The sequence below is a fragment of the Gorilla gorilla genome, chromosome 11 (genome assembly GCF_029281585.2).
Source record: "Gorilla gorilla gorilla isolate KB3781 chromosome 11, NHGRI_mGorGor1-v2.1_pri, whole genome shotgun sequence".
In the NCBI taxonomy this organism is placed as follows: domain Eukaryota; kingdom Metazoa; phylum Chordata; class Mammalia; order Primates; family Hominidae; genus Gorilla; species Gorilla gorilla.
The window spans coordinates 112,620,994-112,643,607 of record NC_073235.2 but is presented as its reverse complement, the minus strand read 5'-3'; the positions used below and the strand labels follow the sequence as shown (position 1 = coordinate 112,643,607).

The following is a 22,614-nucleotide window of genomic DNA, read 5'->3' as shown; positions in this document are numbered from 1 at the left end:
ATCTATTAGAGAGTGGAAGTACTATCAAAGTTTCATTATGAAACAAAACTGATTAATGAAGAATAGCACCTGCTACATGGCCAAAGTTAGCTGCTATTTCTTTCTCCTCATATCTTAAGATTTTTACATGCCTCACCACAGACCCAGTTCCTACTTTAAAGGGACTGCTTTCTAACACTGCATCCATAAAGTTCTTACACCTTTCTTCCTAAATAGATACTGAAAAAGAACTAGATCTAGAATGGAATGGAGATTATAGAATTAATAGGCAAGTTGCAGAAAGCTCAGGAAAGAAAAAGTTAATAGGTACCTTTAATAATGAAAATGAAGATACTGTAGAAGTATATCAAACCTAAGAACACTTTCCCAAAGTACTCTTAGGTCGGAAATGAAGACCACTGCCTATGGCAGCATTTCCTCTTCTTGGCAGAGGCAAAGTAAAGAAATAAATCCCAAAAGTCACTCAACAATTCTCAATATATTCCATTTTGAGTTGCTATTTAAGTTGAAATGAAAAATTGTACATTTATGTGCTAAAGAACAACAATTATTACAATATAGACATGTACAGATTACTTGTTAGATGAATTTAAACAAAATAAGTTAGTTGAAACTTAACTGAAAATTTTTCCCCTTTCAGTCTTTGTGGTGGGAACGACGGGCTTTTCCACTGAAGGGTGAAGACATGGCAGCCTTATTATGTCAAGATGAAAAAAAGGATCAGGTTGAAAGGTCAAGCACAGCTTTCCATGGTGAAATCTTCGGTACCAGTGTACCAGAGAATGGCCACCATCCAAAAAAGCAGTCAGATGGAATGGAAGAATACAAAACCTTTGGTCTAGGACTTACTAATGTTAAAAAAAATAGGTGACAGGGAACAGGTTAAGAAAACTATGTAAATGTAGGAAAGATGGGAGGAAATAAAGCCCTGTTCTGGATTCCCCCATCCCCTCCAGAATAAGAGCATGTTCTGCATGTATTAATCTTTTATGCCGTTTATGAAACAGGCAAGATAAGTCTGTTTTTCCTTCTGGAACCACAAGGGTAACCAGATTTTCATCTACAGACAAGTGGTAGTCATTTGTGTTTATCATGCAACTTACTTACAAACACCAAGATATTAATTGCTGCAACTTGATGTCAAATCACATTACTGGGTAATTTTTAAGACTATGTACCCACACCATACAGACATACATACATACATACATATATATACACACATACATACAAACCTGTGTGCCAAGTGACAGCTATTTTTTTTATATACATGGTAATTCATTAAAATTGCCTTAGTAATATATTAGAATATACAAATATGTGTGTATAAAATAAACATACACACACCCCCCTATGTAGTTTTTAAAACACTGGCAATGACCCATTCCCCTTGGAAATGCATGTATGAACTACCCTATGAAATGTAAGCTGCAGAATAGATAAAACACAAGTTTCCACTAATAAAAGACAGCTGAACGTCCTGAATATAAAGACAGAAGAAGTTTTTTGTTGTTGTTGTTGTTTTTTAACATGTTTAACCAACAGAAGTTATTTACAGAAAATTCATATATCAGGCAACACAAAACTCCTTTATTCAAAATCACTGCTATCTTTGGGACTAAACACAGGCTACTTTCTGTTTACTCCTAACAAAATAAAGCAAGCAAATTTGAGTTCAATATTGGTGCACTTTTTAATACTATCACATCTTTGAAAACTCAATTTGAGTTTTACCAATTAATGTGTCTCATGAAGAGAAGACACCAGTTTAAAATGAACCACAAACAGTAAAGTCCTATCAGTATAAAATTTGAAAAAAAAAAAAAAAGATGATTGTATTTCTAGATTAGCAAGAAATTAGTTAATTCTGGCTGATTTCTATTTCTAGCTAATTTGGTCATTCTTTGCCATAGCTTACTCTATTCAAATAAACATATACTCTTGCTTGCATCCTAGATTGGAAATTAAAATTTTTCAAAGAACAAAGCTTCAATATTGGATACTGAAGAGTATACATGAAAGAAAATTCCTTTTGAAGCTATTAAACCATTTTTTTTCTATGTGAAAGTTGAGGACAATTTATATAAATCACTTTTTGTCATGTAAAAAAGGTTACTCAAGTTGTACTACCCACATAACTGAAAATATTGGCCATTTGGCCTTATCTGTGAGATTTGACACTAAGTTTTTGTTAGAGATTGGAAATTATACTAGTCCTTTTAAGGGGTAAAAAATTCAATTCAATACTGACAAACTTTTGCTTGTAGTTTTACTGTACATTTATTTTTAAAGAAAAAGAAAACAAAAGCCAGACAAACCCAAGTTGTCCAGGCAAATAAACTCAAATCTTTGTCACGTCTGATATTATAATCTTCTATGTAAGTTTTTTAATTAAAGTTATTTCTATATGCCTTGTGTTGCTTGTTATTAAATGCGACGTATTCATGGCACAAAGCTTTCCCAAGCTGAATAAAAACAAACATTAACAAATTTTTACCTTGTAATGCAGGAAGAAACCCAAGCAAGCTCTAGTCTGTGCTTAAGTGTTAGCATTCTTATTTTTTGAACCTTATTTCTCAAAACTTATAGTAGCCTCAAGAAGTCTATTGATATTGGTCCTGATTATTTCTTGCCATAACACAGCAAGAGTATTTACAGGAATGAAGTAGCTGACACATATTTTTAGACTCTGTATAATTCAGAACAGTTATAAATATTTAGTTTATGGATTGACGCTGCATCCTGTCATCTTTTCGCCTACCTGATCTTTCTTGGAATAAAATAATATATCCTTGGGGTCAAGATCCATAGTTCCAGAATTTTCTCAGCCATCTGGTTCTGCTACAGTGTAAAATTAGACTGGAAATAAGACAACGTTAAGTAAAAACCTTCTTTTACCTAACCCACCTCCCAAGGGCTCCATTTGTAAAAGTACAGACCAGAAATTCTACCACTTCCCAGATCCTTTCCAGGGTACCACCCTATTAAGCACTAATTTCTTCATTTTTTAAATGGGGACAAAAATATCTGCTTTATTATTACCACTTACTTATAGAGGTGATTTACAGATTTAATGAGAATATATCAAAGTACTTTATAACTCACAAAAATATAAACTTATATAATGCTGTTTACTTTGTGTTGAGCATATTCTAAATTCTGGGACTAGTACTGGAAACTTTACATATATAGTGTCACCTCTTAATTCTCAACAGAACCCCACAGTTGCTATAATTACATTTAATGTATAAATGACTTTAGAGAAACACAAAAAAGATTGGGTGATCTGTTAAAGGTCCAGCTAGAAAGGGGCAGTCAGAATTCAACCCAATATTACCTCTAAACAGAGGTTTTACTTTTTCCTTTCTACTCAGAGCTAACACAACAGCATTATTTAACGTTCTTAAGAATGGTGGGGAGGAATCACTGAATAACCTGCTTTGACAAAACACCCTGATAAAATCTATGCTTGTATTTTAGAACCCCTGGGTTTCACACATTGTTTTTATAGTTTTCACACATCAAGTGTAAGGTGAAAAGTGATAGATTTTAAGAACCAAGAATATGGTATGCCACCCCACCCAAACTTATAAACAAATCACAATAACATGAAATAGAAAAAAACCATAAAGACTTCCTTTGCTTTTGGAAAACAGCTGAGAAACAACAAAATTCTTTTCAGAAGTACGGACAAAATTTGTTATTGTAGTGTAGCTAATATGCCCTCCTTAGACATTAAGACACTTTTCTGTTTGTAACCTTAATGCAGCCGTATTTTTACTTTATAAAAATCAAATCTCTCAATAAAAACAGTATCTTACTCACTAATCAATAAATTGCATCACTAAAAATGTAGTTATACACACCAATTTCTGACCTCTTAGAATATTCTGCACAATCAGTTTTAATCACTGGAATGAATAACTGCTCAAAAAAGCAGTACGGCTTCAATTGCATTATGATTTGGTAGTCAATATTCCTGTTTTCCAGTAAAAGGGAGATTTCATGAACAGGAACACTGGGCTCCTTATGGTTTCATCGATCAAGAGAACGTTTCTGAGCAGCTTCTGAGCAAACATTTCTTAATAGGTTGATCACAGATCTGGGGTCTTCACTCCTCATAATAGCACTGCCAGACACAATCATGTTAGCTCCTGCCTGGAAGAAGTAAACAGTTAGGTTATGCCTCAAAGGAAAATGTAGAAAAACCTAAAACAGAATTCCTGGACTAGAGTGTCTACCCTTGCATCTGTCAACATTTCAATCATATGAGAGCCACTTTGAGATTAAGCAGACTTAAGCAATCTAGTTCAATAAGAAAAATTTAAAATGTTCACAGATGAGGATGTCAGACCATTTTTAAATGTGTCTAAGAAATCATTGACCTTTCTGGTAAACCAACTCTTAATAATCTACATGGTATCTTTGCGACCTTTAGATAAGATTTAAAAACCTTTACTCCTCAAGTCCACTAAGGTTTTTCCCAATATGCACCAATGCCTCTATAGTTACTAAAAAAACACTTTTATTCTTTGAATTATATTTATATGAATTTGTGAGTGTGAAAGGACAATTATTGCTAAAAATGTAAAACTATCCATAAACTACGGCAAAATTGAGTTCTCGTTTTTGTGTCAAAAAATAGAATGTCTCTTTATACTTCATTGCATTTCAGAATGGTTTTGAAGTGGCTTTAAAAAAGTTTTTAAGATACATTTAAATATGGAAGCAAAGAAATTGAAAAAGAAAAGCTAAAAAATTGGGTCCAAATTTAACTCTGATCTTCCTAGGATCTGATTCAAGGATGGAAACCCAATCTGTTTTGTGATTCATTGCTAGAACAAAGAGGGAGAAGTGGGAGAACCACAGGCTGAGGAAAATTTTTCCAGACAGATAGTGTCACTTCGTGTATGACAACATTTCTAACAATATTCCTCACAGAAATTATAAAGGTGAGTTTTATAGGGTTACCACTGCAAATATTCTCTTCAGTTAACCCATTTATGCCTAGTGTTCCATTATTGGAACGCTAAGCTTGTGGGAGTTCTTCACATCCTGCTGTTTAAGGTCATCGCCAAGGTCTGATTTTTCACACAAAAAATTTGCTACCTCCGGCATAAAAGCAGGAATAGTATACTGGCAAAGCACAGTTTAGTACAAAGCAATTCCACAAGCAGTCAAAAGGATATGAGCTCACTCATCATCTGGCCAGCCCCTCCTGCATAAGTATTTACTACTGTCAAGCTTTTGATAGGTATATATCAAGCAGAAAAGTGTGGCAGTTATACAAGAACCTGGAAGTAGATACATCACACCGTGGAAGAAAAGCAGTCATGTAAGCTTTAATCACTTGCAGTGCTACCAGAAGGGCTGGCATCCTCAGGAGCCTGACTATGCTAGACTAGCTATCTGAAAAAAAAAAAAAAAAAAGTAAAAAAAAGTTTTTACTTCTATACAGATAGCCAAAGAGGTATCAGGCCTAGATTTTCATCAAAAATGGTTCTAGCAAGTTCTTACAAGGAACAACTAAATAATATGTAGGTTCTAAAGAATAATGTAATAATTAGGTCAATTAGATTTATCTACTTTTCCCCCCTTGGTAGTATCTTTTAATTCCGTATTTTGGAAAAATTTCTCACTTCCAAGGCCGTGAAACTTAATGATCTTCCAAAGGGCTGAAATTCAACATATTCTTTTTTAAAAAAGAGACTTTCTTCAGCCTTCCTGAGAAAACCAGGATTTACAATTTTAACAAATTTATGTGATTTTAGAATATCCACTTACGGGCCAGACGCCGTGGCTCACATCTGTAATCCCAACACTTTGGGAGGCCGAGGCAGGCAGATCACTTGAGGTCAGGAGTTTGAGACCAGCCTAGCCAACATAGTGAAACCCTGTCTCTACTAAAAATAAAAAAATTAGCCAGGCATGGTGGCAGGTACCTGTAATCCCAGCTACTCAGGAGACTGAGGCAGGAGAATCGCTTGAACCCGGGAGGCAGAGATTGCAGTGAGCAGAGATCACGCCACTGCACTCCAATCTGGGCCACAAAGAGAGACTGTCTCAGAAAAAGAAAAAAAAAAAAAAAGAATATCCACTTATGGCTGTTTATTTTCCTAGTTGTACATGTGAACAAAAAATACTTTTCCAAGAAAGAAAGTCAACTTAGGAACCACAGAGGGAATCGCTGGCCCATGAGACAATGTCCTGGAGACATATTTGACGGGAAATTGGTCTAGTCATAGTTGAAGAGTAATCTCACCTCTGCACATTTATGGACAGTGTCAGGACCTACTCCACCATCGACCTCTATATCCAAAGATGGGAACTGGGTCCTCAACCAGTGAACCTAGATATATACATGAGGAAATAAGTAACTCCTAAAGTGGGTATGTTGGTGGGGGTGGGGGTGGGGGACAATCAAACAAAAAAATCCAACAGCAAATATTAGCAATTAAAACTCCAATTGTCTCACACAATAACTATACCAATACAACATATTACTGGGGAACACTTGGTTTTTAATAGCAAGCTTTGTTCTATTTGGCAAACAGCAATCTGTAACGTCTTCGCAGAGACTGTCATGGAAACAAGACAGACAAATCCTCAATAGTCAATGACAACTTCCAAGAGATCTAAAAGTTAAGAGATAATAGTTTCAAAAGGAAATTTCAAGACTGCCAGGTGTGGTTGGCTGACACCTGTAATCCCAACACTTTGGCAGACCAAGGTGGGAGGACAGCTTAAGCCCAGGAGTTCAAGACCAGCCTGGGTACATAGTGAGACCTCCTCTCTATTAAAATGTGTAAGAATTAGCCGGGCATGGTGGTGTGCACCTGTAGTCCTAGCTACTCAGGGGGCTGAGGCAGGAGGATCTCTTGAGTCCAGGAGGTCGAGGCTGCAATGAACCCTAATTGCATCACTGCATTCCAGCCCAGGTGACAGAGCAAGACTTTGTCTCAAAGAAACAGAAAATTTCAAGATAAAGATGTAATACTTCTCTGATTTCCAAATCAGAAATCTATTACAGCATTTATTATACTGTATTAGAATGATCTGTAAGCATCCCCATCTCCTCACCTTCAGAACAGGTTATGCCTAAATATACAAGCCTTTCAATAAATGCTTACTGAATGAACACACTGTAAAAGCCTCACCCCAAAATCAAATACTTCTTTTACCTTTGGCATCATATCTTCCATGAATTTCTGCCCTCCAAACCCTGGTTCCACTGTCATAACCAAGGCCATATCTATCTGATTAGCCCATGGTGCCAAATACTCAACTGAGGTTCCTGGTTTGATGGCAAGGCCAACCTGTAACAGACACAAATATGCTATATCACATTTACAATTACTTCTGTATTATTGTGGCATAGCAGGCCCAGTAGAAATATCTGTTCTTATTTTTTAAAAGTTAACAAGACTATTAAATGTAAGTATTTTCAACAAGCAGTAGCTTTCAGAAAACTTTAGTGGAATACATAAATGCTATCTGACAAAGAAGTTAAATCCTGGCATCATAGCTGAAGAACAGCTGCTTAAGTAAGGTATTCTTTACCTGCAATGGGCCCTGACTGTGCCACTGCACTTCAGCCTAGGTGACAGAGCAAGACTGTATCAAAAAAAGAGAAAATTTCCTGTTTCCCGCAAATCTTCCCAACTGAGAGTGAATGTTACAAAACACTCTCATCACGATTTCTTACCTTCATCCCATTCTCCCGAATGTCTTTAATCAAAGCCCCTGGGTTCTCAGTAGCCTCGAGATGAAAGGTGTACTGATTGGCTCCTGCTACAGCCATTGGCTTTACCCACTGTTCTGGCTTGGACACCATCATGTGCATGTCTAGAAAGAAAAGACACTTCAAAATATTACTGAAAAATACCTGGCTCATGTTGTTGGAAGCCAAACTGTATGTAGTTTTTGCCACTTCTGATATGAACTCTTTGGCCATCACACAAATCATTATTTAAATAGTTCTAATTCAGTATAGGTAGTTTCCTCTTATTTTGAAGACAAGGATTTATTTAAATTCATTTACAAAAAAACACTATTTTCCCACAAAAAGCATACAGTGCTGTATATAAAAAGTTAACATCTAAAAATCAGGAAATCTAGGTCCAGGTCCAGGAAATGCCACTCTAAAAAACTTAAAGAATAAGTCATACTATCCATGCAAACTAGTTTCCTCTAGGAAAAATTAAGTGATCCTTTTCATTTATTCTTTCAATTTATTGAGCTATTGCTGCATCATTAATTATTCTAGGTCCTAGGGTTAGAGCAAAAACGTGAAACTCTCCTGTCATAGGGATTACATTCTTAATGGGAGAGTCAAACAATAAACAAAATAAGTAAGTAAAATGCACACTAGGTTGGCAGTTAATATGGCTGGTGTGCCTGGGGAAGGAGATACACCAGTCAGAGGTCAGGGAAGCATGTGGTGAGGAGAAACCCTTCAGCATTCTGCAGGCCACTGGGAAAAACCACCACAGTGAAGTGACAAGATACTATCGACTGAGGAAGCTACGACAGCAATAACCCAGGTGAAAAACGATGGCAGCAATTCGGGATGGATATGTTCTTAAATAAGAGCAAAGAGAGCTGAGGATAGATGAGATGTGGAGGATAAGAGGATCCTCCATGGATAGATAGATGAGAGGAAAATAAAGATGGCATCAAGGATTTTGACCTTATCAACTAGAAGAACGGAACTGCCATTAATTGAGAGGCAAAAGACTGCAAGAACAAATTTAGGGGGAAGGACATGTTGACTGCAAGAAACCTGATATTCATCCTAATTCTAAAGCTTGATTCATATAAACACATAAGGTGAAAATGGGCATGGCCTTCTTAAAGATCTTGATTTAAAACATAATAGCATTTCATAAGAAGGAGAGGGCAGCTTAAAACAAGCTAAACCAAGAAATAACACTGTGAAGAATCCTGTGTTTGATAGATGGTAGTGAGGAGAGGTTTTGAGTTTTTTATTTTGTTAGAGGAAGCACATTTCTGAAACAGCCAAGCTATATTTAAGAAAAAAATTCTAACATTTCAGAACAATTATGAAATACAATAAAGCCTTGAGAAAAAAAGTCAGAAAAAGAAAGTATAAAGCTTGACTAATAAAGTCAAGATTAACGTTTGTATTTCTAATCCAGCAAAAGTAATTGTATGAGAACTTTTTTTTTTTTTTTTTTTTTAAATAGAGATGAGGTCTCACTGTTTTCCAGGCTGGTCTCGAACTTCTGGCCACAAGTGATCCTCTCACGCTGGCTTCCCGAAGTGCAGGGATTATAGGCATGGGCCACCACACCCGGCCTAAATTAGAACATATTTTAATAGGTAAAACTTTATTCTTAAAAAAATGTATTAAATCTGGTGTTTCTTATTCTTTGCATCATAAACAAGGAAAATTCAAGCCGGTTTAAAATACCTACTCCAGGCCGGGCGTGGTGGCTCATGCCTGTAACCCCAGCACTTTGGGAGGCCAAGGCGGGTGGATCACGAGGTCAGGAGATCAAGACCATCCTGGCTAACACGGTGAAACCCCATCTCTACTAAAAATACAAAAAAATTAGCTGGGCGTGGTGGCAGGCGCCTGTAATCCCAGCTACTGGAGAGGCTGAGGCAGAATAGCGTGAATCCAGGAGGCGGAGCTTGCAGTCAGCCAAGATCGCGCCACTGCACTCCAGCCTGGGCGACGGAGCGAGACTCCATCTCAAAAAAAAAAACAAAAAACAAAAAACAAAAAAAACCTACTCTATTCATTCCTTAAGTTACCAGACTGCTAGCTATGTCATCCTTACTCAACCTCTAGCATCCAGTAACCACTAGCAACCCTCAATGGAGAAGTTCTATGGTGTTCAGGGAGTCAATGGTTCAGCAAATCTGTGCATGGTTAACATTAGATCAGCAATTCCCAATCATTCTATTATCATCTATTATAATCATAATCTATTATTCATAAAATTGGTCAACAATATGCTGATTAAAAAGAATCTAAGGTCTATTAAATTCTAAGTTACATTAAAAAAACACTGTATATGGCTAGGTGTGGTGGCTCAAGCCTGTAATCCTGGCACTTTGGGAGGCCAAGGCAAGTGGATTGCTTGAGCCCAGGAGTTCACACTCTTAAAAATTATTAAAGACCCCAAGAAACTTCTGTTGATATGGATTATATTTATAGATATTTAATGTATGAGAAATTCAAACTAAGACATTTTAAAGCATGCAATTTTTGGCGGGTATGGTGGCTCACACCTATAATCTTAGGAGGCTGAGGAGGGAGGATGGCTTGAGCCCAGTTTGAGACCATCCTGGGCAACATAGTAAGACTCCTTCTCAACAACAACAGAATAATTAGCTAGGCATGGTAGTGTGCCCCTGCAGTCCCAGCTACTGGAGGGGAGAGGTGAGGTGGGAGGACTGCTGGAGCCCATCAAGACTGAGGCTTCAGTGAGGTATGAAGGCCACCACTGCACTCCAGCCTGGGTGACAGAGCAAGACTGTCTCCAAAAAAAAAAAAAAAAAGGATAACTCTATTACCTATTAATTAAGAGTGGTATTATTTGTTTTACATTTTTGCAAGTCTTCAGTGTCTGGCTTAACAGAAGACACCTATATTCTCACATCTGTTCTGTATCTAATCTGTTGTAATACAGATGTTCTGTAACTTACAATGGGGTTACATCCCAATTAACTCAACCTAAATTGAAAATACTGTTATGTCTAACTGCATTTAATATACCTAACATACCAAACATCATAGCTTAGCCTAGCCTATCTTAAATGTGCTGGGTGGTAATTTTATAAAGGTTAGCTGCAGTGTGCACTCTGTAAACCCTATCAATGAGCTTTTCATTCTTTGTTACATTAAAACCCATTGTTTGTCTTGTATTTTGAATGGGTCTTTTAAGTACTGATTTACTGAGTTACACACATCTTACAAATAGTGACAGATTTCATTCCATAGTACCCCAAAATCACATTTGTTAAAATAGCTACAGATCTCATCAGAAAAGCTTGTTAACTGTTGGGACGCTATCAAACCCAGAGTGCTAAGATACACAAGTTTTTCAAAATTCTAATTTTGGGAACAAAAACTGACAAGGTATCTTTCCTTGAAGAGACAGCCTCATTTAGTTAATATTTTTTAAATGTCATTAAAATAGCCAGGTCTGAAAAACCATAGTTGATCTGTCAGTTGTTCTTTCAAACAAACATAGTGTTCCGGAGGAAAGCAGCTAGTTCAGATCATACCTCTATGGTGCAAGTGGTTTTCCTTGAGAAAACCATTATGTTTCAGTATGCAGCAATGCAGCACGAGCACTTTATATGCACTTCCTACTTTGCCACACAAAATATTAAAAAGGCATGTATTCAGGGACCAAGATTTATTAATTTGTACTGCTTCATCAAGGATATTTATTGCAAATGCATGATGATGAAGAATATAATAACTCCTGATACAGTCCCTGCCTTGAGTTGGTTAAAGGCACCAGCAAACTAACTCATCAATGTTTTTGTACCATCAGTAGAAATAATGGCAAATAATTTCCTAGGATTATGAAAATAGTTTTGATATACTCTCATGGATGACCCGAAAGGGTCTTAAGGATTTGTGTGGGTCCTTATACAACATACTTGAGGATCACTGATTTAGACAATAACAGGAACAGATTTTTCCCATCACTGTATTTCTTAGACATTTATTTCTACTCAATATGAAAACTGAACAGTTAAGAATGTTAGCGTTACATATACAACACAACATGTAATCTAGGTCCTAGAATACATTCATGTATCAATTATCCAACAACCAAAATCCAAGAATTAAACAAATGTTTCTCAATATAAAAAACAAAGGTAGTCGGGCTCAGTGACTTACACCTACAATCACAACACTTTGGGAAGCCAAGGCAGGAGGATGGCTTGAGCCCACGTGTTCAAGATTAGCCTGGGCAATACAGGGAGATCCCATCTCTACAAAAAGTAAAAAAAAAAAAAAAAAAAAAAAAAAATAGCCGGTTGTGGTGGCACACAACTGTAGTCTTAGCTATAGCTGTGGCGGGAGGATTGCTTGAGCCCAGGAGTTCAAGGATGCAGTGAGCTATGATTGTACCACTGTACTCTTGCCTGGGTAATAGACGGAGTCTGTCTCTTAGAGCAACAACAACAACAACAACAACAAAAAGCGAAAAACCAAAAAACAAGGGTCACAAAACCCAAACATTAAAGTGAATGGAGTTCATTTATCTTTTAGACCAAATTCTAGAAAGATTAATTAGCAAGTTTATCAACAAATTAAAAACAAGAAGAAAAAGCAGATTGTGTGTGGTGGCAGCAACACAGGATTGCTAAAAGGAAAGGCACTGACAGGAAGGGATATAGACAATAGTATGGTGTGACAATGGGAGCCCAAATAAAAGGGAGCGAAAAGGGGAAAAAAATCAAGCATTAAAAAAATTCACACAAGCAAGCCAGAAGCGAGGATTCTGGCCATTGGTTGTACAGTGGGAGAAAACAATGCTATTTATTTCATCCACCTCTCATGGTCATGAGAACAACCGTAATTCATAGGAAAAGTCACGGTATCTGCTACATAAGCTAATCATGGCTTAAAAAAAAGTTTAGATAATCAGAGGACTATATTCCATTATATGGAAATTTCAAAATGGTGAATATATTGGTGGAACGTTGTTTCCTCATGCCACATAAATGAGGTAATAATGTACATTTTCTTTGGTGAACTCAAAGTAGATAGATCCTACACAGAGGCTGGAGACTATATCCAACAGAATTTTCTGTGATATTGGAAATGTCCCATAGCTGCACTGTACAATATGTGACTACTGAAGACTTGCAATGTGATTAATGTGAATAAGAAACCGAATTTTTAAGTTTATGTTATTTAATTTAAAAAAAATTTTTTTTTTTTTGACATGGAGTCTCACACTGTCACTCAGGCTGGAGTGCAGTGGAATGACCTCAGCTCACTACAATCTCCACCTCCCAGGTTCAAGTGATTCTCATGCCTCAGCCTCCTGAGTAGCTGGGATTATAGGCGTTTGCCACCATGCCTGATTAATTTTTGAATTTTTAGTAGAGACAGGGTTTCACCATGTTGGTCATTCTGGTCATGAACTTAAGTTTATTTAATTTTAATAGCTACATGTGGCTTATGACTACCATAGTGAACAGCACAGAGTCCTTCATAAAACTGGTCAGCAATATGCTGATTAAAAAGAATTTAAGTTCTACTAAATTGTAAGCTACGTTAAAAAAACTATTTATGGCTAGGCTGGTGGCTCAAGCCTGTAATCCTAGCACTTTGGGAGGCCAAGGCAGGTGGATTGCTTGAGCCCAGGAGTTTGAGACTAGCCTGGGCAACATGGCGAAACTCAGTCTCTATTTTAAAAAAAAGAAAAAAATAAATAACACTATTTATAAAAATGTGTAAAATTTCTCATGTTTAAGAGATCTGGCAGGTGAGACATTGCTAACTTAATATAAATCACTTGTAGGCCACTAAGTAATCTTAAAAATCTTAATTTACATTGTACTAGGACATTGGAGTGAATATTTAGGCACCACTTGTAGAAAGCTCCAATTTGCACAAAATAAATGGCTTCTGGACCATAAATCAACTGATTCATAAATTCACTTAACAATTACGCTGAGCCCTGATCATGTCTATGCTTAGCTTTAGGAAAACCACAGTAAACAAACTGGATTCAATCCCTGCCCTCAGAGAGTTTATAGTCTAATAAAAGTAATCGCAGATCAAAGGAAGTTCTCAGAGGAAAATCAACAGGTGATAAGATAATTGGATAAAGGTTAATTTGGGAGAGGACGCTCAAAAAGGCCTCTCTGAGGAAATGACAAATGACTTGAGGCCCAAAGATGAGGCAGCCAGCCAAGCTACTACCTTTCCATGCAGATTAGCCAAGGCCCAGAGGCAGGAAGAAGTTTGGCTTGTTACTGGAGTCAGGCCAATGAAGACCCAGGATAGGGAAGTTGGGGAAAGGGTGCCAGATGAACTTGGAAGTTAAAATCAACCATCCAGTTTTCCTTTACTTGAGCAACACATCCAGCTTCAGATGGCGTAACACCCACTTACCAAAGAAAGGGTCCTGGCCTAGCTGCTTTCGAAGGCTTTCTACCACAGGGTGACCAAAGGTGATGTTGGGAACAAAATGCCTACAAGACAAACAAAATCTACTCTGAAAATGTTTTCAATTCAGTTTCTGTATCTCTCTCAATATGAATTCTGACACAGGTTGAGGGGATTGTCTGCAATGTTTTTCAATTTAATACTTAATCATCAGTATTAAATACTACTAAAAATAATGGGTCATTTTGGTTTTACTAGGCAATGTCTCCTTGACATTTCAACAAATCATGTCACATATATTTTCATAATGATTTGACTCCGTAATTCACGACCCATGACAAGTAGAAATGGAGAGATGATAAAATCAGAAACCCTCAGGCTTTATGACTTGCCCAAGTCACACACTAGTTAGTAAGTTCTGGACTCTAATATTGATCTCCTGAATCCTAGTCTATCTCAGGAGGCCTGTGGCTACTTCTACTCACTTCTATCACAGGGCACTAAATGACAGTTTCTTTAAACTTTCTTAAAGATGACTAATAAAGAAACATGATGTATTTATTAGTAACGACCACCTTTCACTGAGGGTTTACTACATGCCAAGCATCGTAATTTAATTCATTTCATCTTCACGACAGCCTTACAAAGTAGATGCTATTATTATCCCCTTTGAAGAGCACAAGATAAATAAAATCCTTAAGTAACTCAGTTAATAATTTGTGGAAGTGGATTCAAATTAAGTCTACCAGCCAGGCACAGTGGCTCACGCCTGTAACCCCAATACTTTGGGAGGCTGAGGCGGGCAGATCACTTGAGGTCAGGAGTTCAAGACCAGCCTGGCCAACATAGTGAAACCCTGTCTCTACTAAAAATACAAAAATTAGCTGGGAGTGGTGGCATGCACCTGTAATCCCAGCTACTAGGCAGGCTGAGGCAGGAGAATCGTTTGAATCTGGGAGGTGGAGGGTGCAGTGAGCCAAGATTGTGCCACTGTATTCCAGCCTGGGCGACAAAGCGAGACTTATCTCAAAAACGAAAACAAAAACAAAAACAAATCAAGTCTACCAGACCCACGGTACTTATGCTTTACCCTACTCCAGTTAATCTTTTTGTTCTATCACTAGTTCACTTAAATCTTTAACAAAACCGGGGCCGCGCATGGTGGCTCACACCTGTAATCCCAGCACTTTGGGAGAACGAGGTGGCGGATCACAAGGGCAGGTGTTCAAGACCAGCCTGGCCAACATGGTGAAACTCCGTCTCTACTAAAAATATAAAAATTAGCTGGGTGTGGTGGCGTGCGTCTGTAATCCCAGATACTCAGGAGGCTGAGGCAGGAAGATCGCTTGTACCCAGGAGGTGGAGACTGCAGTGAGCTGAGATCACGCCACTGCACTCCAGCCTAGGCAACAGAGCAAGACTCCGTCTCAAAAAAAAAACAAAAACAAAAACAAACAAAAAAAATCCCCTATATGCCAGTACCATACTAGGTGCTTCAGAATACTGTTTTATAAAGGAAATACGCTACAGTTCCTATGACAGAGATTGACAGCTAATGAATGACTCACCAGAATTCACAACCCTACTGCTATCGTATAGTTGTCAGTGGGATGTCAACTCAGTCAAACCTTTTCATTCCCAGTTCCCTTTACACTGAAGTGGCCGATGTGACTTTACATCCCAGTTCCCAGTTCCCTTTACATCCAAGTGGCTCATGTGACTAACTCTCATCACCAGACTGTGAGTGCAAGTAAAGTGTGTCACTGCAGAGTTCAGAAGGTTAAGGAGAATTCCTTTCCTATTGCCACTTTACCCTTCTGCCAACAAAGCCCTTACAGAATGGAAGAGCCACCGAATGGAAGAACACTCACACTGAACTCTTTTATGAATGAGAAACTAGAATGCTAAGCTACTGAAATCTGGGCTTTGTTAAAGCAGCAGGTATTATCCTACATGAGGATTACAAGAAAAGCTATACAATAACAGGCAGGTAACGTGATTATAGATAAAACACACATAAAATAAGAGCAAGTATTAGAGAACGTTAAGAAAGAAGTTCATGAGATTTACAAAATAGGATTTATAAAGATGGGAAAAGAAACAAAGGCTGAAAATGAAGCAAAAGCAGAAATAAGCAAGTTACAGTCAAAGACGTGGAGAGTGGTATTGACCAACTTTGGCTAGTGTAAAAAAAAGATGGGAGGTTGGTAGTATCACATTAAAGGTGTCAAATGCCAAGCTCAGTGTCTGGACTTTTGTCCTGCTGTAAATATGAAGTAAGATCTTAAAGCGAGAAATATTAATAAATAAGATAGGATGGGAAATAAATTACAAGAGGGTAGGTGATTGCAATTGCCACTTGGTAAGTGGCAAGGAACACTAAGAATGACAAGACAGGCAAAACTGATCGGATCTGTTAAATGATTAGGTGTGTGGCAGGGGAGTTAAAATACAAACTATGTTTAAGGTCTCACAGTTAGATGACAGGTAGAATGAGTGCTAATAAAAACAAACTTACGTGTGGGCCACACACAGTTCTAAAGACTTTCTATATATTAAATCATTAAAACCTCACAACAACCCTATGAGGTAGGTACTTTTATTAACTGTATTTTACAGATGAGGAACAGAGGCCCAAGGTCACACAACCAGTAAGTGCTGGAGGCAGGAATTAAACATAGGCACTATGGCTACAAAGTCCAGACTCTTAACTACTATGCTCATCTGTCCCTATAATGACAATAAACGAAACAAACAAGGGGAAAAAGTCTAGTGGAGAAGAGATTCAAGAGAGAGAGGTAAGGATTCAGGACACATCTGAGAGGGACACATAAGGTGGATGGGAACAGACACTTTCACTCAATAACACCTTGGTCTTTGGAGGTTTAATTTCTATCATTAAAAAAGTGATTCTAACATTTGCCTGAGCAATGATTGTCAGGGCTGTGGATAAGATGCATGTGTTTACTTAAAACTTGAAATAAGGGTCACAGAAGCAGGCAGTAAGGCCTATTGAATGTTTTACAATTCTGGAATTAAAGATCTGAATTTCACATACTGTTCTTTTAATTTGCTGTGTAGTCTGGGAAATAGTTTCGTTGTCTTAACAGTAGGTTTCATTTATTATGAAAATAAAAGTATGATAACCACCTCCCGAGTAAATACAAGAACCAAAAAAAATACACTTTTACTTTTTTGGGAAAACCTAAACAAAACATATAAAAATACTAACCCCAAAGTTATGTGACTTAATTTGTGCTTCTGAAAATCAATTCAATGCACTAGGTTCACAAAGTATACTGGAAGAACAAGAATACATCAGTAGTCTCAAAAAAAACCCAAAGGCTACGCTAAGCCATAACAAAAAAGGGCTACAATCCTAAGCACGAAGTCAGGGTGTCCCAAATTTGCCAAACAGTAACCATGAGAGCAGTTCTAATGTATTTACAGTCTCTACCTCAGCCTAGTGACTCCAAAGAGGACCGGGAATCTGAATTTTGAACAAATGCCAGAGGGAGTTAACAGACCAGCTTGGAAAACACTTAATTATTTGACTTAACAGAGAGAAACTTCATTAAAAAGTCTGCTTCATCATTATCTTATTCTGCCTCTTTTTCCTTTAAGTTATTTTCTGGAGTTAGTTAAGTGTGAAAGAAATAAAATACAATAAAAAGGTATCCCTTTCTCCCAGGGACTTACTGGAATTACACTATAATTTTTTGTAATACAAGGATACAATTTTCTCTCTCATGTTCCATCATCACTCCTAAGCTTTACTTACGTAATTCTAACACAATCTACTGCAGACAGATCAAGCCATTTACCCTATCTCCCAACAAGGCAAAGATGGTAAGAGGAGGATTAGAGTTGCTATAAAAGGTACAGGACTGTAACTAGAACACAATCTTCCCGTGAATCAGGAATCACAAACTCAATGCTGCTGAGAGTTAGATAACATCAAAGAGCAAAACAGAGCAGATAGGGAAAGGGGCCAAATGAAGTACACCCCGCATGACTAAAGGTGAGGCTGCCCCTGTCAGCTCCAGCGCATGTCACCTGGTAAGACTGAGGGCCCCGGGCTAGCAAGTCTTTGAACTGGTTTTTTTTTTTTTCCCCCAAAAGTCAGAAATGCAGTATTAATGTGAAATCGTCCCAGTTTTAAATCCTGGTAGCGAATTTAGAAATTAATTCTTTGCTCTGTTCCCATGGTTAGGATGAACACATTCTAGTCACTGTCCTGTCATGATGCATTTATGTGTTTTCTAGAGTTTTTTTCCCCGAGAGAATCCACTTGTCCTTTGTTTCACATATCCAATCATGCTAGTGCTCCACCTTCCACAGTATTCCCCAAACTGGTTTCTCACTTTCTAAATGAAGAAATTCAGTTGTAATCAGGGGAGAAATTGGAGGTCTTAGTGGGGAGGAGACTAGAAAACAACAAGCACATCCAAAGTGTAATGTTGGATGAGATTTTTAAAAGGGGCCAGGAAAAAAAAAACACGAAGGCAGTCCTGGGAGGGAAGGGACATTGTGGCTGGCCACATTTCGAAAAGGAGTCCACAGCCCACTTTCATAGCCCTAGCCTAGTAGACACCACAGCACATCACGTAGGGGCACTGGCACCAACTCTGCCAGGCTCTGCTGAATCTGGTGAGACATCAGGGAAGAAGCTGAATCTCCCTACACTGGTTTCCTCCTTTGCAAAAGGGGAATAGAAACAGCTCTTAACTCAGAAAGTAGAGAAGATTAAAAGGGAAATAATTTTAAAATTGTGTATGCAGAGTTCAGGTTTTCCAAACCAAAGTATCTCCTGGCAAAGGGGAAGAGGAATCAATAAAAAACAAATACTTCATCTTTTTATTTTTTTGTTCCCAAAACTCTGATCCATGGTAAATACTTTGCCTTACTGAGCTCAGTCTGCCATAGAGCTGCAAGGGGACAAAAGTGACTTCTGAGAGACTTCTCCTATGGCCAACAATAACCAAGCACCTTATGGTGCTTTTCCAGCAAAGAATATATAGGTGAGCAAAAAGAAGATAAACTTGGCTTTCAGGAAGCTTATAGGGCAGCAGGAGAGACATGAAAGAAGTTAAGACAAAACTAAGTACACAGTTAACAGAAATAAATATACAAATTATTAGTTGCTTTTTTGAGGCCAATGTCTTAGTCATTCCCTGTAAGCCTAGGAACCACAGAAAGCATTTCATTTGAGACAACACAAGCTGTTGCATTGCTTCCAACCCTGGCTCCACCATTTCCTAGTTATGAGACCACTGGCAGATGACTTAACCTCTCTGTGCCCAATTCCTCGCTGTCAAATGCTGGTGGTAATAACACCACCAATTTCAAACGGTTGTTTGAGTTAATTCACAAAAAAACTCCAGAACAGAAACAGTCAAGTGCTCATAAACATTGCTACTATGGTTATCATTAATAATCCTGACTGGTGAACCAAAACAATTACTTTCCCCAACCATTAACTTACTCAAACATAGTTTAATTAAAACCAAATTGCTCAAATAGACTCACAAATATACATATAGCTGTTCCATCCTGTGATCCTCTAGGTATTTTCTCAGGCACAAAAATGTAGCTACTTACCTTTGAGGTAGACACTCAGGGTATTATTACCCGTGACAGTTTAGGGCTTTCAAGCAAAGATGTCAAAAATAAAGTATATAAGTATAATTACATATAATGGCCAATTAAAAGCCAACCTTTGTGAGAGGTAATATTTACTAAACTTTTTACACATTTGGCCTATTATTTTTAGTACTCTATGGTCAAAGTTTTGTCATTATCAGTTGGGTGGACTCCTAAAGTAACTGGGTAAAATGCAAAAGAGCAACAATACATTTAACCACATGGAGCAATGGAAGATAAAACTCTTCAAAGTCAGATTAACATTAAAAAGAAAAGGAAATCATCACCTTTAGAAAATAACACCAATTTGCAAACTGAATGAGGGAACACAGGGTTTTTACCTATTTAAAATAAATTTATTTTTCCATTCCCACTCAAGATAATGGTATTTATGATTTTTATAGTCAGTTAACAGTGGGGCTCAGAGAACCACTTGGCAAACCTAGGAAGAGCCAAGTTGCAAGTCTGTCACAATCTTCTGTAATCTTGAGGGAGTCTTACTACTTTCTCCGGGGTTGTTTCCTCATTCTATAACCAACTTCAGAAACTAATATCCTGATTCCAAACAATATTATGTGCTGTAACTACGGTGCTTAAAAATTACTTACAAAAAACTGACCTCCCTGAAGAGCAGGGTGCCTGAAGAGAAAATAGACAGGAAAATCAGAATTGTAATAATGATGTAATTAACAATTATAGAGAACTTAATATATGCCAGGCACTGTAAACTTCTCATGTACTCGCTCATTTCATCTTCCAAGATGCCTAAGCGGTAGGTTCTGTTAGTAGTTCCATTTTTCAAATTATGAAACTGAAGCTCAATGAGGTTAGTGGCTTGTCCAAGGTAACCCAGCAAGTGGCAGAACTCGGGAACCTCACCGCAGGTGCCAAATTAAATCGTTAGAGAAGTCTGTCTCCCCAGCTTTGCCACTAACTAGCTATATGAGCTTGGGCAAGTCATGCTTCTCCCCTTGGGCCTCAGTTTCTCTAGCTGAAAGTGAAGAAATGTCCTAAAGATTTAGGTCGCTTCCGGGTCCTAAGTGATGGAAGACCACACGTTATGCGGGGGGAGGGGAGGAACTGAGGTTTGGGACCCGGCCGCAACCCAGGATGCCGCGTCGGTTCTGCTCCTGCTAGAGCCTCCAGGGCTCCTACCCCACACCCCTTCTAGCATCGCGTTCAGAGTGAGGCGCTCGGTGGTACAGGGACGCGGTACATCCAACAAGCACTCAATAAAGGTGCACTGATCCGCCCCGCCGCGCGGCAAGCCCGACCGGAGCCCGGAAGAGTTACCCGTCCATTACGTCCAGGTGCAGATAATCGGCCCCAGAGTCTAGCATCCGGAGGCACTCGGCCCCTAAATTGGCCAGGTCGCTGTTGAGGATGGACGGGCCAATCTTGCAGCCCGACGCCATACCGCTGGCTCCCAAAAGCAAGTTACCCCACGAGTCCCCGGCAAGGCTACAGCATCACCCCGATTGGGCGCGCAGTTTTGGCCCCGCCCCTTCTCCGTACAGGCTTCCGGATTCTACCGGAAGCAGCGACTCTGCGGTGAGGAAGTCCCGCCTCCTCCTGGGGTGGGGCGCTGTCAGCCGTCCGCCTGGGGCGGGGCGGGGCACACGGGCCTCGTACACCTCATTTTGACCTTCTTTCTTGTGCTGTTTCGGTCTTAACGTCCTCGCAGTACTCAAGGCGTTTCTTAACCTTTTTTCACTTTGCTTCTCCTGCAGTTCCCTCTCCTCGGCTCTTGACTTAACATCACTTTTTGTTTCTCCACCCTCTGCATATGCGTTTCTTTCCTCTCCAGCGCCTATGCTGGTCCTTTAAAACAACAATTAAAAACCTTTCTTCCTCGTATTTCTCCTAGAGCTCTTCTTTTGAGCTGGAGGAACCCTGGCTCTGCCAGATACTAGCTGGGTGACCTGGCAAGTCACTTCTTAACTTCGGTTTTCTCATCTGTAAAGACAGTGCCCAGCTTTAGGGTTGTATTAAATGAGTGAAGCCAGGTAATGCGCCCAGCAGGATGCCTGGTGCTCGGTACAAAATGGTAGTTATTATTATATTACCCTCTTTTTCTGCCTTTGCAGTTCCTCCTTACCTTTTTTGTTTTTCCCTCTGTTGAGGCTCAGAAAATGATAGCCCAAAGTGAAGGCCTCAGACGCAACAGTGTTTCTCTGACTTCCTGCCCTGCTCTCTTCTCAGCCTCATTCCATGTGGCAGGTCATAGAAACTAGAGCCCGTCTTCCCTAAGAAGAGTCATTGAAACCGGAACCCCCTTTCCCTGAAGCCAGACACAAAACCCAAAAGCATTACTCTAACTTTCCTCCACCTTTCTGTGTAAAAACTGGCCATAAATTATTTGACCCATCTCAACTGTAGGTTATAAAACTCCTCTTCTAGAGAAGGTTCTATCCTATATCCAGGAAGAGGGAATGCTGCACAGAGAGGCCAGGAATCTAAACTAGACTGGCCAAGGCCAGGTCAGTCTATTAGCATTAGATCGCCTATTTTGTCCAATCGTATTTCTGCATGGCTGTCTATACTTTGTAGAACCTAAGTGTAAAAATGGGTAATCACCCCTGTACCTTTGGGTCTTCATTCTGAAGGCTCCTGTGTCAGGTAAAACTATAATCAAATAAGTTTTTATGCCTTTTCTCCTGTTAATCTTCTTTCTGTCAGTGATTTTCAGCAAACCTTTGGAGAGTGAAGGGAAAGTTTTCCCTTGGCCCCTACACCTCTCCAATGCTCATTCACAAATTGTGATAGGTTTGTGTGCTGTTCACACACAGTTCAGAAATGGATAAGAGTATCCTGATGCTAAATGTGCCTAGGGTCAGGAAAAGAGACAGAAGTAAAAC

The 22,614-nt window shown here is 38.7% G+C and overlaps 2 protein-coding genes across 12 annotated transcripts in view; one reads left to right on the top strand and one right to left on the bottom strand.

Moving 5' to 3' along the window:
• KANSL1L (KAT8 regulatory NSL complex subunit 1 like) overlaps window positions 1–2,408 on the top strand; it is a 150,508-nt gene extending 148,100 nt beyond the window's left edge. For all 6 annotated transcript variants that reach the window (XM_004033142.4, XM_019022456.4, XM_063695174.1 and 3 more), the window contains one exon: window positions 641–2,408. In XM_004033142.4, the coding sequence (XP_004033190.4) occupies window positions 641–871 (231 nt within the window). In that variant the 3' untranslated portion in view covers window positions 872–2,408. The remainder of the gene's footprint in view (window positions 1–640) is intronic.
• On the bottom strand, window positions 1,571–21,571 carry RPE (ribulose-5-phosphate-3-epimerase). 6 transcript variants are annotated; one of them, XM_055380478.2, is made up of 8 exons: window positions 21,050–21,281; window positions 20,365–20,395; window positions 14,120–14,199; window positions 9,221–9,318; window positions 7,706–7,845; window positions 7,182–7,316; window positions 6,263–6,349; window positions 2,256–4,158 (listed from the first exon to the last, which is right to left on the bottom strand). In XM_055380478.2, exons 1-8 carry the CDS (start codon window positions 21,169–21,171, stop codon window positions 4,036–4,038), a joined length of 816 nt encoding a protein of 271 aa, XP_055236453.1. In that variant the 5' UTR covers window positions 21,172–21,281; the 3' UTR covers window positions 2,256–4,035. The 6 variants fall into 6 exon arrangements, with proteins under 6 accessions (XP_030864396.1, XP_055236453.1, XP_030864399.1 ...); XM_031008536.3 differs by lacking the exons at window positions 9,221–9,318; window positions 20,365–20,395 and having other exon boundaries at window positions 1,571–4,158; window positions 21,050–21,571; XM_031008539.3 differs by lacking the exons at window positions 9,221–9,318; window positions 14,120–14,199 and having other exon boundaries at window positions 21,050–21,188.
• Between the last annotated feature and the right edge of the window lie 1,043 nt (window positions 21,572–22,614).

Excerpts from the sequence above, each read along its gene's own strand:
- RPE (XM_055380478.2), bottom strand. The coding sequence starts at position 21,171 with ATGGCGTCGGGCTGCAAGATTGGCCCGTCCATCCTCAACAGCGACCTG. Across the intron at positions 7,846-9,220 it reads CGAGACCAGCCTGGAAAACA|ACATGCACATGATGGTGTCC; the intron begins GTGAGACCTCAT and ends TTTTCTTTCTAG. Across the intron at positions 4,159-6,262 it reads CTGTCCATAAATGTGCAGAG|GCAGGAGCTAACATGATTGT; the intron begins GTGAGATTACTC and ends TACTTCTTCCAG.